The 16588-nt window shown below is 45.8% G+C and overlaps 1 protein-coding gene across 3 annotated transcripts in view; it reads left to right on the plus strand.

Moving 5' to 3' along the window:
• Positions 1 to 16588, plus strand: part of DYRK1A (dual specificity tyrosine phosphorylation regulated kinase 1A) — a 59484-nt gene that overhangs the window by 30460 nt on the left and 12436 nt on the right. For all 3 annotated transcript variants that reach the window (XM_075263523.1, XM_075263521.1, XM_075263522.1), the window contains exons 3-8: positions 10456 to 10655; positions 12101 to 12193; positions 12679 to 12867; positions 14263 to 14410; positions 14975 to 15261; positions 15353 to 15499. In XM_075263523.1, the coding sequence (XP_075119624.1) occupies positions 10456 to 10655; positions 12101 to 12193; positions 12679 to 12867; positions 14263 to 14410; positions 14975 to 15261; positions 15353 to 15499 (1064 nt within the window). The remainder of the gene's footprint in view (positions 1 to 10455; positions 10656 to 12100; positions 12194 to 12678; positions 12868 to 14262; positions 14411 to 14974; positions 15262 to 15352; positions 15500 to 16588) is intronic.

Here is a 16588-nt window from a genome sequence, read left to right on the forward strand (position 1 = left end):
TGGCCGCGATCAAAAATGGCCGGGTTATCCTGAGTCACTGATGTCAGTTTAAGTATAGCGACCCCCGATGGTATGGAGACTTATAGTGGTAAAAGATCAAGCACTGCTGGGTTGTATTGTAACTAGAAGCCGCAGTACCCTCGGGGTCACATTCGTGAAGATTCGTAGGTCAACCTGGCAGTTTTTGGTCATGTGATGGGGGGTGGGGGTTACAGCCAAACTTGCTCTCTAGCCATAGCCTATAGTAAGATATCCCCTGCAAGGTGGGTGTTATGGTTCCAGACAGCCACTGCCATATGTATGGTGCATGCTCATGGGGGTCATCCACATGTAGCCAAATCCCACCTGCATGTGTTCGCCAGTCAGCACAAGTATATACTGGATATAAGCCATTAATGCTGCACTGTGTGCATGCGTCCCTAGGGTGGGCAGACTGATTTTTTTTTTTTTTGCACACTATGTGGCCCGCACAGGATTAAAAGCCCCATCTACTTGCAATGACTAAATCTGCGGCAGGCTCCAGATGCAGCGACAATTGCATAGTTTGTCCTAGTCTATCTTTCCATAGCCCATTAGGATGTGTTCACACATGGCTGAATTGTTGAAGAAATTTCTGCTACTGGAAATCTATCCCCTTTTTCACAATGGGGTTGTTCTGGCGCCCAGCACATGGCTTTCTGCATCATGGTCATCGGTCACATGACTGGTTTGCAGATCAGTCCAATTTAATGATATGGGGCAGAGCTGCAATACCAAGTACCGCCACTATACAGTGCATGGAGCTGTGCTTGGTGAATAGTGAAACGTCTGCAGCCTGGTATCCTAAGGATAAGTCGCCAATATGAAAAGGGGTTGTTCAGGTTTTATGACCTTATGGCCTGTCCTTAGGGTAGCTATAAATATGTCATTGGGGGTAGGGGGGAGACAGATGGCACCCACACCAGTCAGAGGTATGGGGTCACTACTATATGGGAATGTAGGGCTGAAAGAAGATAGCTGCCATCCCATGGGAATACATGTCAAGGATGAAGAGAGGCCATAAAACCTGGACAACCCCTTTGACCCCTGTTTAATGGCGCCGACCCACCAGTTTTGACAAGATCTGCCATTCAGTTGCCTGGAAAAGTTGGGTAACCCCCGCTTAACCCCCCTAAAGTGAGGACGACATGTGCTGCACCAAAATGACACGACGTTTGTTCAGCGGCGGGTCACGGGGCCACGAAACTTCTGCTAGAAAAGAGTTGTATGTGACTTATAACCGGAATTCAAGAGGTTTGGCTTTTCTGTGACTATTGCGTTGTGGTCACATGATGTCACAATGTAACACCGCAGCCATACCGTGAAATATTGTTGTTGTACGACTTTGGTGTAACTTTGGCCCCGTGTAGCCTAGGCCTAGCCACACTTTCTCACTACCTGACAGCAGGGGGCGTCACAAGGACTTTCAGTGAATTGTTAGTATGGCCTCCATGAGCCCTGGTGCACCCCATTACTGCGCCGTCTATCAGCATGGGGTCATGGGGGGGTACCCAGGCCCTCACCAAGGGCGCCCTCTGTATGGGCTATGGGGCAGATTTATCACCCGGTCTGTTGCCCATAGCAACCATTCACAGCTCAGATTTAATTGTTTGCCATTGGTTGTCTTGTTATAAGTCTGTATATTCTCCATTACTGACAGCAGTCTATGTACATCGCCGTGGCGTATGCTGCCGCTATATAAATCCATACAATCTATAGCCACTACTTTGCTTTTATATGCCCCAGCCCCCCTGCAGGGGGCATCAGTGGGCACCCCATCATGTTACTGAGCTGTATATACACAGTATCCTCACAGATATTATATACAGTAGTACTACAAGTCCCATCATGTCACCGCCTGTATACGGTGTATATATACATTAGTACTACAGGTCCCATCATGTCACCGCCTGTATACGGTGTATATATACATTAGTACTACAGGTCCCATCATGTCACCGCCTGTATACGGTGTATATATACATTAGTACTACAGGTCCCATCATGTGACCGCCTGTATACAGAGTATATATACATTAGTACTACAGGTCCCATCATGTCACCGCCTGTATACGGTGTATATATACATTAGTACTACAGGTCCCATCATGTCACCGCCTGTATACAGAGTATATATACATTAGTACTACAGGTCCCATCGTGTCACCGCCTGTATACAGAGTATATATACATTAGTACTACAGGTCCCATCGTGTCACCACCTGTATACAGAGTATATATACATTAGTACTACAGGTCCCATCGTGTCACCGCCTGTATACAGAGTATATATACATTAGTACTACAGGTCCCATCGTGTCACCGCCTGTATACAGAGTATATATACATTAGTACTACAGGTCCCATCGTGTCACCGCCTGTATACGGTGTATATATACATTAGTACTACAGGTCCCATCATGTCACCGCCTGTATACGGTGTATATATACATTAGTACTACAGGTCCCATCGTGTCACCGCCTGTATACGGTGTATATATACATTAGTACTACAGGTCCCATCATGTCACCGCCTGTATACGGTGTATATATACATTAGTACTACAGGTCCCATCGTGTCACCGCCTGTATACAGAGTATATATACATTAGTACTACAGGTCCCATCGTGTCACCGCCTGTATACAGAGTATATATACATTAGTACTACAGGTCCCATCGTGTCACCACCTGTATACAGAGTATATATACATTAGTACTACAGGTCCCATCGTGTCACCGCCTGTATACAGAGTATATATACATTAGTACTACAGGTCCCATCGTGTCACCGCCTGTATACAGAGTATATATACATTAGTACTACAGGTCCCATCGTGTCACCGCCTGTATACGGTGTATATATACATTAGTACTACAGGTCCCATCATGTCACCGCCTGTATACGGTGTATATATACATTAGTACTACAGGTCCCATCGTGTCACCGCCTGTATACGGTGTATATATACATTAGTACTACAGGTCCCATCATGTCACCGCCTGTATACGGTGTATATATACATTAGTACTACAGGTCCCATCGTGTCACCGCCTGTATACGGTGTATATATACATTAGTACTACAGGTCCCATCATGTCACCGCCTGTATACAGAGTATATATACATTAGTACTACAGGTCCCATCGTGTCACCGCCTGTATACGGTGTGTATATACATTAGTACTACAGGTCCCATCATGTCACCGCCTGTATACAGAGTATATATACATTAGTACTACAGGTCCCATCGTGTCACCGCCTGTATACGGTGTGTATATACATTAGTACTACAGGTCCCATCATGTCACCGCCTGTATACAGAGTATATATACATTAGTACTACAGGTCCCATCGTGTCACCGCCTGTATACGGTGTATATATACATTAGTACTACAGGTCCCATCATGTCACCGCCTGTATACAGAGTATATATACATTAGTACTACAGGTCCCATCGTGTCACCGCCTGTATACGGTGTATATATACATTAGTACTACAGGTCCCATCATGTCCAGGTGTAAGTACATCCACTCTATGCTATATAAGGTTATATACAGTGTATATAGTGCAAGTACTACAAGTCCCATCCTCTCCTCACATAAGGCCACCCAGCTATAATACAATCCTATAAACAATATCTATCACTCAGTGCTACAAATCCCATCATGTCCAGCCATAAGGACACCCACTCTATATGTTCTCTACAGCAGGTATGTAGAAGTACTACAAGTCCCATCATGTCCCCGTCCCTCCGCCTGTATATAAGGTGTTAGTACTACACGTCCCATCCTGGCTATCCTGTGTAATGTATACATATGTGATTCCCCCCCACATATGACAGTGGTTTGTCCCGGCCTGTGCTCCCCCTGTCCCCGCTGTGCGCTCTCCCCCTCCTCCTCGCGCTTCACTCCTTGTTTATTGTTTGTTTTCCTATTGGGCAGCCGGCAAGCGGCTCTGCCCTGGCAACTGGAGCAAAGTCTATTTGCATAGAGCCGCCGCCATTGGCTGGCCCCGCGCCGCGGCCCGTCCAATCAGGGCTTGCCGTCAGAGTGGCAGGCTATGCTAATGAGGCGCTGTTGCTGGGGCGCCCGGCGCGGCTTCCTTCTCCTCCGTCCCCGCGCGCTGCTGTTCTTCTGCATTGTGTTGCCTGGCGAGAGACGTTGATAAACGAGGATTTAATGATCTGCAGCAGTTTCCTACTCACTGCAGGCAGCACACACAGCCCGGGAGCACGCCGACAAATAAGCCTTTAATTGGACAGCCTTTAAATACCTCTAGCCCAACAGCCGCCCTAGTATGCCAGCTTTATGGCATGGCAGGGGTTAATGGTGCCAGCCCCCCCCCCCCCCCCCCCCCCCCACTCAGTGCATGCTGCCCCCCTCAACCCAAGCCCCCTCCTCCCCAGTACATGGCACCGCATTCTAAAAATACCCAGCCCAGGCATGTGTTGGTGTCGCAACAGGTGGGCACCGGGGTTGACTCCGGCGGATAATTTTAGTTCTGCAGTCACATGGCGGCGTCCACCCAATCAGCGCCATTTTTATTTAATGTCGGGGTTTATTTTTTAACCCCATCAGTGGCGGGAGAAATGGGGGGTCCAATAGTATGAATAGGGATTACAGAAAATATTTGTATCCGGTGGGGTGGGGGGACTCCAAGGCGCAGCAGGTAACAGGACATGTCTGGGGGTGCAGCTAGGGGCCTGTGTAACCCCATGCTGCACATTCTGGGGTGGGGTGTATTCACATGGTGTAGGCAAGACCGCATTGGGAAAAAAGACTGCATGCGGTTTGGGTGCAGGTTCTCAAATTTATGGGTGATACCTGTAAGATTGAACAACGGCACCCTTTGATCGTACACTTGGGGGGACAATACTGGGGACTATTATGTGTGCTCTTACCGTATGCTGTGCATTATGCCAGACCCATTAACCTATGGGGTGCTATTCCAGGACTGCTCGCCCTAATGGCACGGCCGTTGTGCAGGGGCCGTCTCTCTTTATTGGAGTGGGTGCTCTGCTTGGTTCCCCCCCAGCCATATATCCTCCTGTTCCCTACTGTACCTCTTAATGTTGGTCCTAGACAAGGCCATAGACATTGCGTCTTCTTCCTCCATCCCATCGCTTTTGTTGCGGGTCTTCTGTGCCCCTATTGCTCTCCTTAGCACCACCCGGCACCCCTGACTGTATTGTGCTCTCCTCACTTTTGTGCCATTGAGAACCCTCTTCGGAGCTCGGGTTACTGTATCCTGCTGTATACTGCCCCAGTATCTGTCTGTACCTTGGTGTTTCAGTAGGGGTCGCCCTCTCACCATGTAGCCATTTACTTGTCCCCCTGACCCATTGGCATGGACTGCCCGCTCCCAGACCATAGAACGCTGCAGTAATACCCAACACTACATGTGAACCGTGACAGTGTCGTATATTGTATCTGACCTGAGCAAATAAGAATGACGTTAACTAATGATGTCATCGCGATATGCGCCATCTAATAATACAGTATTCCACATTTTATGCTGGTTTTTATTTCTTGGGTTTGTTTCAGCTTTTATAAACTTGCATGAAAATACTTATAATGAACAACCATGTAGGTGATTGGTCAAGTCTACAGGCTCCACCCCCATGTCAATGAAATCTCCAGCCCCCCATACACACACACATCACATATTGGTAACCTCCCGAAAAAAAAAACAAACCTTTTACTGTATTAATGCACAAGATTTCTAGGTTACGCTTTGGTTGATATTGATGAAAAATTTCGGCAAAGTAAATGCACCGAGGGCGCTGAGACAGTTGCAAAAAGATTGGACATAGTTTGGTTTTCCGCAAGTAGAAGTTGCAGCCCCCTCAGGGTTATAAAGGCGACTATTCACTTACATGAGTCTCATGGTGACCCAACCAGGTTTGAGCAAAATCACCAGGTAGCCCAAAAATCGTTGTGCAAGAATTTCCCCTGTGAATCAACATTGGGAGTGGTGAGCAGCAGGCTGATGTACATTGTCACTCCAGTAGGGGGCGGTGTGGTGGGTCAGGACACAAGTTTAAGACTAAACGTTTCTCAAAACCTTGTCCAATGATTGATAAATTTGGCACAAATTATGGTAACAAAGACGCCATCAAAATTGTCCTCATGTGATATACCTTCATATTACTCGTTTTGCTGTATGGGAGAACCTATTGCCTTTTGGAAACCATCAGCAGGTAGGATAGCTATAGTACAGTACCTTCGTATTAAAGAGTTTTTTTCCCACAAAACAGATTATCCCCTATTCACTGGATAAGGGCTACATTACAGCCCAGTGAGGACCCCTCTGCCCAGACCCCCACAAAGTGCCCAGTCCTGAATGGTTTTCCCATAGAGAAGTTCCATGGACTGTGATATTGTCGATCAGTAAAATCTGACCCCAGGACCCCCCCTGATTCATCGCTAGTTTGCATTGTTTGGGTACAGTCCCCTTCCTCTGTGTCTTCACATCCATTGATCACATGGCCATGCTGCAACTCTGTCCCATTCAAATCTAATGGGTCTGAGCTGCAGTACCAAGTACTACCACTAAACAGTGTTTGGCGCTGTGTTCGGTAAACCATGAAACCCTCACAGCACTTGTTCAAACTCTGCAAGTCAGTGAATCGACTGATCTTCTGGTGTTGGACTCCCATCACCCCCCCCCCCCCCCCCTCAATCTGATATCGATAACCTAACCTATGGACATGTGATCAATATCTTGCCTCTGGAGAACTCCTTTAAGTACCGTGTCCTCCTCTTTGTATTACAAGTACAGATGAGATTAGATTTTTGGATGTGGTTACCCTGCGAGGATCGGGGTCCTGACTGTCCTTGTGTTTGTGGTTATTCTGGATTTTCCAGTTTTCTCTCACCTTCCGAAAACCTACTGATAGGTAATGGGCTCCTATGTAGCTGGCCCTAATGTGTGTGTTATCTAGTAAGACCCCCACCAGGTACCTACAGTATACAATAGTGCTCTGAGTGATGGCAAATGCCCCAGGAGCCATCTCCAGCCATGTTGGTTTTAGTGACTGCGGTACGGACAGCCCTGGCATCATTACCTTTGGGGTTACTGCCCTGTGCTGCAGGGGCCATCTCCACACCCCTCCTGGAGGCTTCCATATCCGTACTGAGGACAAAGGGGTTAACATTTTCAATCTTTTGTCTGTCACTTGGTGACGTGGTCCGGAGGCCGCCTGCCTACACTGTACACACCAGATCCAAGGACACATGGCGCATCTCCGACACCGATACCGAGTGCAGAAAGCGCCCATTGTGTTTTCACTGGATTAAAGCACTTCAATAAAATCTGCGCAGGAAACCAGAGCACATTTTATTTTTCTGCTTTTTAATGCTATAAAAAGGCTCATTCCCTTGTTTATGAATGAATAGAGCGCGGCGGTGAGGTGAATTAGTCACAAGGACTCCTATTGGCCGAGACTCCTTCACAGGGCTGTGCCGCGGTGACTTGTGTGGGCTTTACTCTTTTATTTAGGTATAGGCTCAGATCAGGTCTCCAGTCTATGGGAAGGTTATTGCTTGGTAACTGCATTAAAAGTTACATCCTTTCTTATACTCCAGAGCTGCGCCCACTATTCTGCTGGTGCAGTCACTGTATACATACATTACATTACTTATCCTGTATTATACTCCAGAGCTGCGCTCACTATTCTGCTGGTACAGTCACTGTGTACATACATTACATTACTTATCCTGTATTATACTCCAGAGCTGCGCTCACTAATCTGCTGGTGCAGTCACTGTGTACATACATTACATTACTTATCCTGTATTATACTCCAGAGCTGCGCTCACTATTCTGCTGGTACAGTCACTGTGTACATACATTACATTACTTATCCTGTATTATACTCCAGAGCTGCGCTCACTATTCTGCTGGTGCAGTCACTGTGTACATACATTACATTACTTGTCTTGTACTGATCCTGAGTTACATCCCGTATTATACTCCAGAGCTGCGCTCACTATTCTGCTGGTGCAGTCACTGTGTACATACATTACATTACTTATCCTGTATTATACTCCAGAGCTGCGCTCACTATTCTGCTGGTGCATTCACTGTGTACATACATTACATTACTTATCCTGTATTATACTCCAGAGCTGCGCTCACTATTCTGCTGGTGCATTCACTGTGTACATACATTACATTACTTTTCCTGTACTGATCCTCAGTTACATCCTGTATTATACTCCAGAGCTGCGCTCACTGTGTATATATATCGGTTGCAGCCTCATGTTTATATTGCACACCCTTCCTGTATCTCTCGTGCAGGTGTATATAGATTATCTGCTTTGCCTCTTGTACCGATGACATCACCTTGTAGTGTAATGTATGCGGTGTTCCCTGACCCGTCAGCTTCTTGTGGTTACTGGTGTTATGGGCAGGTTTGTATACTCAGTCTCCGGGGCGGCCGCTGTATACAGAGGGCATATGAGGTCGTGGCTGACTATGTAACACATGGACTTGTTTACCTGCTGCGGCTCGCGGGGCGGGGGTTCAGCTTTCTGCTCATTTTCTGAATGTTTCCTGAACTTTGATACTTTGTGACATCTCGTTCAGTAATCCTTAAGTAGGCGCTGCACAGATTGTAACCGTGTAGCAGGCGCTGCTGAGATCACTGGTGCGGGGGTTGCAGTTACTATAAGGTGTGCACCAGGCAGTAATAGTCAGGTTATACCCATATCCACCCACTAGATATAGATGATGGGTCATTTGTAAGACACTTAGTAGTGGGGCGCTGGCACAGTTGTGTGGCTCTCTGCAATTTTGGGACCCCTCCTCCCCATTCAGTCTCCTCTTGAAATGAGTTTGGTGCCATTTGTTGGTTCTGATCATGTACCCCCGGTCCGGGACCATCCAGAACCCCCCATTGTTGTTGTACTCAGGATAATTAAGGTCTTAAATTCTCCCTAGAGGACCCCTTTAACCTTGACCAAAAGAAGTGATATAGGATTGGCGGTGCGGGCCTGTGCCAGTACCTGTGGGCTGCGCCGTATCTGAACCCCTTGGATACCACTCCTATTCCAGCAGTTTAATCCCATGTGTGTGAATAAGAGCCTTGTGTTACTTTATAAAGCATCAGCTGGAATTTGTCCGTCTTCATGTGGTCGGGGGTCCTGGTTTAGCTGCCATTGCCAGCAGATATTTGTGGTAAGCGGGGGTCGCACTATAGTAGGGGATAAGGCATTGTGCTAGTTATGTAAATAATAGATCCCGTCTTATATGGCGGCTTTCATCATTCCAGAGCGGCTATGCCATGAAAGCCAAAATCTGGTCGCTGTGGGAAGGGGGGTCCAATATAGGTCGTGTTTACGGTAAAATCTGTGCATTGTGTATGGCGTGCGCCTTGGTGGTTTGATGTACCCTCTATATTAAAAAATCTATTTTTAGGGAGAACCAATATACATGTGACCAAATCTGTGGGAATACGCACCCCAGCCTTGTAATACACCGTGCAGAAGTTTGTGGGATTTTATTTGGCATGAGTTACATAATGAGTCCAGCATTTTGCTATTAGAAATAGCATAGACCTTTATATATGTTCTGTATATACAGCAGGTATACATCAAGTATATAGGGGTGTGACTATATAAGGCCTCAAGAACCTGACTCTAAATTTGGGGGGGTATCTGGGAGACCTTGTCGGTGGAATAGACAGACAGGGCTCCTCTCGGCCTTTGCTGAGTATATGGTCAGGGCTGAGGGCTGGATATGGTCAGGGCTGAGGACTGTGTATGGTCAGGGCTGAGGGCTGTGTATGGTCAGGGCTGAGGACTGTGTATGGTCAGGGCTGAGGACTGTGTATGGTCAGGGCTGAGGGCTGTGTATGGTCAGGGCTGAGGACTGTGTATGGTCAGGGCTGAGGACTGTGTATGGTCAGGGCTGAGGACTGGATATGGTCAGGGCTGAGGACTGGATATGGTCAGGGCTGAGGACTGGATATGGTCAGGGCTGAGGACTGGATATGGTCAGGGCTTCTCTTGCCTCTGTGTTGGTACTATATAGTATTCTTCTAATTACATCAATTTTTTCATAAGATGTCCTGTATCGCCATCTAGTGTCTTCTTGGTAAACTGCAGTGCAAACAGAGCTCTACAAAAGTGGATAGGCCAGAGACTAAATGACCGGGTACAGTGGGGTCCGCAGCCTTCAGTACTCCGGCTCTTTGGAAACTACAACTCCCAGCATCTATTATTCCCGATCCTATAACAAGCGTGCATGCTGGGAGTTTTAGTGGAGTCCTCCTTCAGAGCTGACAATACATTCTTTATGGTTTTAGTAGTCCAGTAACCCAATGCCACTTGTGTGACGGTGTAATGTGTCTGTTGCAGTCTTAGTTTTTATAGAAATGAATGCTTAACTTGATTTTTTTTTTTTTTTTTTTTTTGTTCATTCTTCGCAGGAGGAGAGACTTCAGCATGCAAACCGTCATCTGTCCGGCTTGCACCCTCATTTTCATTCCATGCTGCGGGTCTACAGATGGCTGGACAAATGCCGCACTCTCATCAACAGTACAGCGACCGGCGTCAGCAGAACCTAAATGACCAACAAGTATCTGCCTTATCTTACAATGACCAGATTCAGCAACCGCTGGCTAACCAGGTGGGGCCTCTGCCGCTTATAAATGTCACATTTTTACTTTATAACATGTATTGTTAATATTCTGGCATCAATAGGGGCAACACGGTGACTCAGTGGTTAGCGCTGCAGCCTTGCAGCACTGGAGTCCTGGGTTCGAATCCCACCAGGAACATTTGCAAGGAGTTTGTATGTTCTCCACGTGTTTATGTGGATTTCCACCCATTCTACAAAGACATAGGGGTGGGGGGAATGTACATTGTGATCCTTATATGGGGCTCACAATTTACATTTTAAAAAAATAAATATTCTGGCATCAATGCTAGCTATGTTATATTAGAAACCTGTGTAATATAACAAACCATGTGGGCAAGTACTGTAAAGTCTTCCAACTTCTGAGAGGCCATTGCATAAAAGTGTATACAGATCTGAAGTATCAGTCCCAGCAGAGAAGATAACGCCGCACTCTGCTCACACATACAGGGTGTCCCTTATACCTAGGAGGTGAAGATTGGGGACTCTTCAAATTCTTGGACCTCCCATATTCACTAGATTATGATCCCTTGTACCCCAGCATGAATGCAGCCTTGGTGGTACTACACTAAATAAATAACATATGTCAGCTCACCCACAGATCTTCTGATTTAAAAAGAAAAAAAATGTCCATTACCTTATGAAGAAAGGAAGGTGCTCGGAAAATTCGGCCTCTCAGCCCAAGGTGTAAGTACAAGCGTCCATGAATTGAAAAAATCCAGCATCTATTCCTTTGTATAAAACGTAACTTTTATTATGAAAAAGTTTTCCGGAGCATGAGCCGCTCCATAAAATCAAATACAAGTATGCATGATGGCAGAGATGAAATGACGTCTGACTGACGCGTTTCGGGGCGTTATTGTAGCCCCTTAATCATGATTAAGGGGCTACAATAACGCCCCGAAACGCGTCAGTCAGACGTCATTTCATCTCTGCCATCATGCATACTTGTATTTGATTTTATGGAGCGGCTCATGCTCCGGAAAACTTTTTCATAATAAAAGTTACGTTTTATACAAAGGAATAGATGCTGGATTTTTTCAATTCATGGTGGTACTACAGGCCATCTCTATGGGACTGTCAGCCAAAGCACTGTACTCTTCATCTTAGCAGCACTCCACTATGCTGCGGTTGCTCCAAGGTTCCCTGTACTGGTGATAAATGGGGGCCCTGCCATTGGACTCCATCCAGTCAACAATTGACTTGCTATTTTGTGAATGATGGAATACATTGAGGAGAATGGTTATACCTTGTACACCAGGTTCCTCCAGCACTTCCTGCCAGTGATGGAGTTATGAAGACTGATAATGCCGTCGTCCTAAATCTATCCCATTTTGTTCATGGATAAACCCCTTGAAAGGAGTCTGAGTGTCATGAATATCATTGTGTTTTCTAAATGAAGTAAAATCATGGTTGTCTATTCTGTCTTTCTGCAGCGGCGGATGCCCCAAAACTTTCGTGATCCAACTACAGCACCGTTGAGGAAACTGTCAGTTGACTTGATCAAAACTTACAAACATATTAATGAGGTGAGAACATCCCGATATGTTGTCAGCAGGAGTAATGGTTTGGGTTTTTTTTTTAAAGGAAATAACCGGTTTTTGGGTTTTTTTTGTTTGCTTTTTTAAATATGGGTTATTCTTATAGGCCCTCTGGTCCGATCAGAGATATGGAGTTGCTTCCAGCGCGCGTCATATACGCAACACAGGACTCTGTATCACAGCAGGGTGCAGTCATTACAGCCCAGCCCCCCATTGAATTCAGTGAGGGCTGAGGTGCCGTGAAGGTGCCTGCACACCATACAGTGGATGGCGCTTTCTCTGTGTTGTTTATCGGATGGCGCTAGAGGCGGCTGCGTACAGCTGATTGGTCCTGCTGTCTGCTCCCTTCCCATTTATGAGGAGAGGCCATAAAAAAATAAAAATAAACCCAGACATCCCCTTTAAAGCACGAGGGCAGTGGGTTTGTGGCGTGCTTTCTCTTCCTTGAACCTTTTGCTGTTGTCTCTCTCCAGGTCTACTATGCAAAAAAGAAGCGGCGGCATCAACAAGGACAAGGCGACGACTCCAGTCACAAGAAGGAAAGAAAGGTTTACAATGATGGCTACGACGATGACAACTACGACTACATCGTGAAAAATGGCGAGAAGTGGATGGATCGCTATGAAATAGACTCTTTGATTGGAAAAGGTTCCTTTGGCCAGGTAAGGTCTGCACCACATTCGTACAATGAGACCACACCGTACATGTTCCTGACTCTTTAATGTTTGGAGTTTAGGCCTACAGTTTTCATTTATGTTATCTGCTTTCATGGGGAACTCTGTATGAAGAGGGTTTCTGGAAATTCAATGGGTTTTCCAGGACTTTGTATGTCGATGACCTATTCTTAGGATTCTTCATTGGTATCTGACCAGACTTTTGGGACCTTCACATTCATGTGTTGTACCATGTGACTGATGAATGTAATGTCATCAGCATAGTGGGGAGGCTTCAGCACTTGTGAATGCCGCCGCCTCTTCAAACGGCCCGATTTTGAACCCCCCACCAACCACACATTGATGACATATAACAAATAATTTTTTAAAATGTATTCGTACAATACAATAATTTTATGGATTTCTGCTTGTAGCAGTTTAAAGCAAGCATTCAATGTTTACTTCTGGGGGCTGAAATTTTGTCCTGGTATTTGATGAACATGTGGGTGCACAGCGCCATCTGTGGTGGTTTTGGTAATTGCACTGAAACAAGCCATGTACCCATGTGTCCTTCACATGATCAGGGCAGATTTTAGGCCATCCTTGAAGGGGATTTCCACCTTGTATATGTATGGTATGTCCTCAGGATATACCTATAATATTTGATAGATGTTTGTCCCATCTCTCGGACCTGCACCTGTCTCCATAATGGGAGCTTCACGACCTCTGTCCACCTGGGGAGGAAGTCTCCACAATCCAGGCTGTAGCTCCCATAGAAAGGAGAAGCTATGGCGTATGTCCTGTCACCTCTCCATTTATTTTTCACCTTTATGCTTCATCCTCCTCTTCAGGTGGGATATAAGTTTGGTAACATCCCCACCTGACATTTATTACATATTTTTGGTATATGTTGTAGAACACCCTTTTATGTCCTAAGTGAAAATTAAAGAGGCCCTCCGGAGTATTTGTATGCAGTTACATCGTGGCTGGGCGCTATATATCCCAAACCTGCTCAGTGTGTAGTATCTGTACTATGGAGGCTGGTAGACTACATCGGGAGGCCAGCGCTATAGAACAGGTAGAGGAGGGATGATGTGAAGCGACTCAGGTACTGGTTCTGATTGGTTGACCACCCATGTTGAAATCAATCCTGAAACCCAAGGTTTTGGCTAAATATAACCTGGCCAGGAGGACACTGCATAGCAAGTCTGCAGGTAAGCCCTTGAGGCCATATCAGACAGTATTCAGTAGCCTCCTTGCTTGGCACTTCTCTCCTAACTATAGACACATAATTACAGAGAGACAAGGACCGTATTTGATTATCCTTCATAAAGCACTACATGTCTGTCTGTAAGGGCGCACTAGTACAGTGCTACAAAATGATGGCGTTCTCATGTGTTGTAGGTTGTGAAGGCATACGACCGCGTGGAGCAGGAGTGGGTGGCTATTAAAATTATAAAGAACAAGAAAGCTTTCCTAAATCAAGCCCAGATCGAAGTCCGACTTCTCGAGCTGATGAACAAACATGACACAGAGATGAAATACTACATAGGTAAGGCTGCTCTCATCTATAGGCTTTCTTCTCTGACTGTGTATAGGATACGCTCCTGGAGGCTGAGAAGCCATAATATCTGATACTCCGATGTCATTTTGATGTCAAGGAATTAATATCTCTCAATATCTGTATTATAAAGTGTTATGTTTGTACCGTCGTTTGGCTGCCAGCAGCCTAGATGGAGAAATATACAGATTTCTTCAAGATGAAAAGCCTTCATTTATAAGTATGGCAGTAATAACGTTCATGGTCTGCAAAGTGCATATCCATGTAGTGAACATGTAAGGGTATTATACCGCCTTATACTTTGAACCCTTTGTTGACCATATTATACTGAGCTCCGCTTCCTCCTGGGTCATTGACCTCATGTCTATTGATCACGTAGTCATGCTGCAACTCAGTCCCATTCAAATTAATGGGCCTGGGTTGCAATATGATGTCACAGTCACTATAAGAAAAAAAGAATTGCAATCAATTATTTTTTTAGTATTATTCTGCACAAAACCTAATATTATTGTCATGTAACAATGTCTTTTCTTTCTTTTGTCTTTTCCCCTTCAGTGCATTTAAAGCGACATTTTATGTTCAGAAACCACCTCTGCCTCGTGTTCGAAATGCTTTCCTACAACCTCTACGACTTACTACGTAACACCAACTTCCGGGGTGTTTCTTTAAACCTGACACGAAAGTTTGCACAGCAGATGTGCACTGCACTACTATTCCTGGCTACTCCTGAACTTAGTATCATTCACTGTGACCTAAAGCCTGAAAATATTCTGCTCTGTAATCCCAAACGAAGCGCCATTAAGATTGTCGATTTTGGAAGCTCGTGCCAGCTAGGGCAAAGGGTGAGCGCTTATTAAAAGGTCTATTACAGTACTAGAGCCAAAATGTTGCCTGAAGCTTCAGTTTTATTGGATTTGTCTTCTCTGCCCACAGATATACCAATATATTCAGTCTCGTTTTTACCGGTCTCCAGAGGTTTTACTGGGAATGCCTTATGACCTTGCGATTGACATGTGGTCACTCGGTTGCATTTTAGTCGAAATGCATACTGGCGAGCCCCTCTTCAGCGGAGCCAATGAGGTAAGAAAAATTCTGTATTTGAGTAGCATTTGACATATGAAAATAGTGAAATGGTTCAGGTGAATGTCGTATTGGACTATACTGATAACCAGTGTCATGTCAGGGCAGCGTCAGTAAATATTATTGGAGATCCTGGGGTCTTCTCTCTGTGTAAGCCCTAACATTAAAGGGATCCTATCATTAAAACCACATTTTTTTTTTTCTCGATCCCACATAGGAATAGCCTTAACAGGCTGCTATTCTCCTACCTTTAGATGTCTTCTCTGCGCCGTCGTTTGGTAGAAATCCTGGTGGTCTTAGGTATGCAAATGAGTTTCTCGCAGCCCTGGGGCGTCCCCAACACTGCATGAGAAATCTCCAGTTCTACCTCCATCTTCAGGAACAGCCTCTCTACGCGCGTCTTCTTCCGGAGCCCGGGTCAAACTTGTACACATGCGCAGTAGGCTCTGCTGTCAGGCCTCGGGCAAAGCCGACTGCTTATGCCCGTCTGGGGTAAGTGGACACAAAAAAATGGCCGTGTGCAAATGCAGTCGGCTGTTCCCAAGTCCCGATGGCAGAGCCGACTGCACATGCGTAAAAGTTTGAACTCCGCTCTGGAAGAAGACGCACAGAGAGGCCGATCCTGAAGAAGATGGAGGCGGCGCTGGAGAGTTCTCTCGCAGCATTGGGGACGCTCCCAGTGCTGTTTGATCACTGGGGCCCGCCTCCAGTGCTGCAAGAGAACGCATTTGCATACAGTCAAAAAACAGGATTTCTACTGAACGGCGGCGCGGAGAAGACATCTAAAGGTAGGAGAAGAATAACCTTTCTTAAGGCTATTCCTACGTGTGATCGAGAAAAAAATAATGTGATTTTAATGATAGGATCCCTTTAAAGAGGACCTTTCACCTCCTGGGGCACAAGCTGTTGTGAAACTACAACTCCCACCGTACCCCAATCTGTTCTGAGTACAGGTTAGAAAGTTTGTATAATATATTACTAGATGGAGTAAAGCGGTCTACAGATAACAAATTAAAAGGACTGGTTCACTAGATGGGGGGGAGGGTGGAGAAAGCCCTTTATCTTGACCGTTATGGCCTTTCTCTCAAT

This window comes from Leptodactylus fuscus, chromosome 2 (genome assembly GCF_031893055.1).
Source record: "Leptodactylus fuscus isolate aLepFus1 chromosome 2, aLepFus1.hap2, whole genome shotgun sequence".
NCBI classification, from domain to species: domain Eukaryota; kingdom Metazoa; phylum Chordata; class Amphibia; order Anura; family Leptodactylidae; genus Leptodactylus; species Leptodactylus fuscus.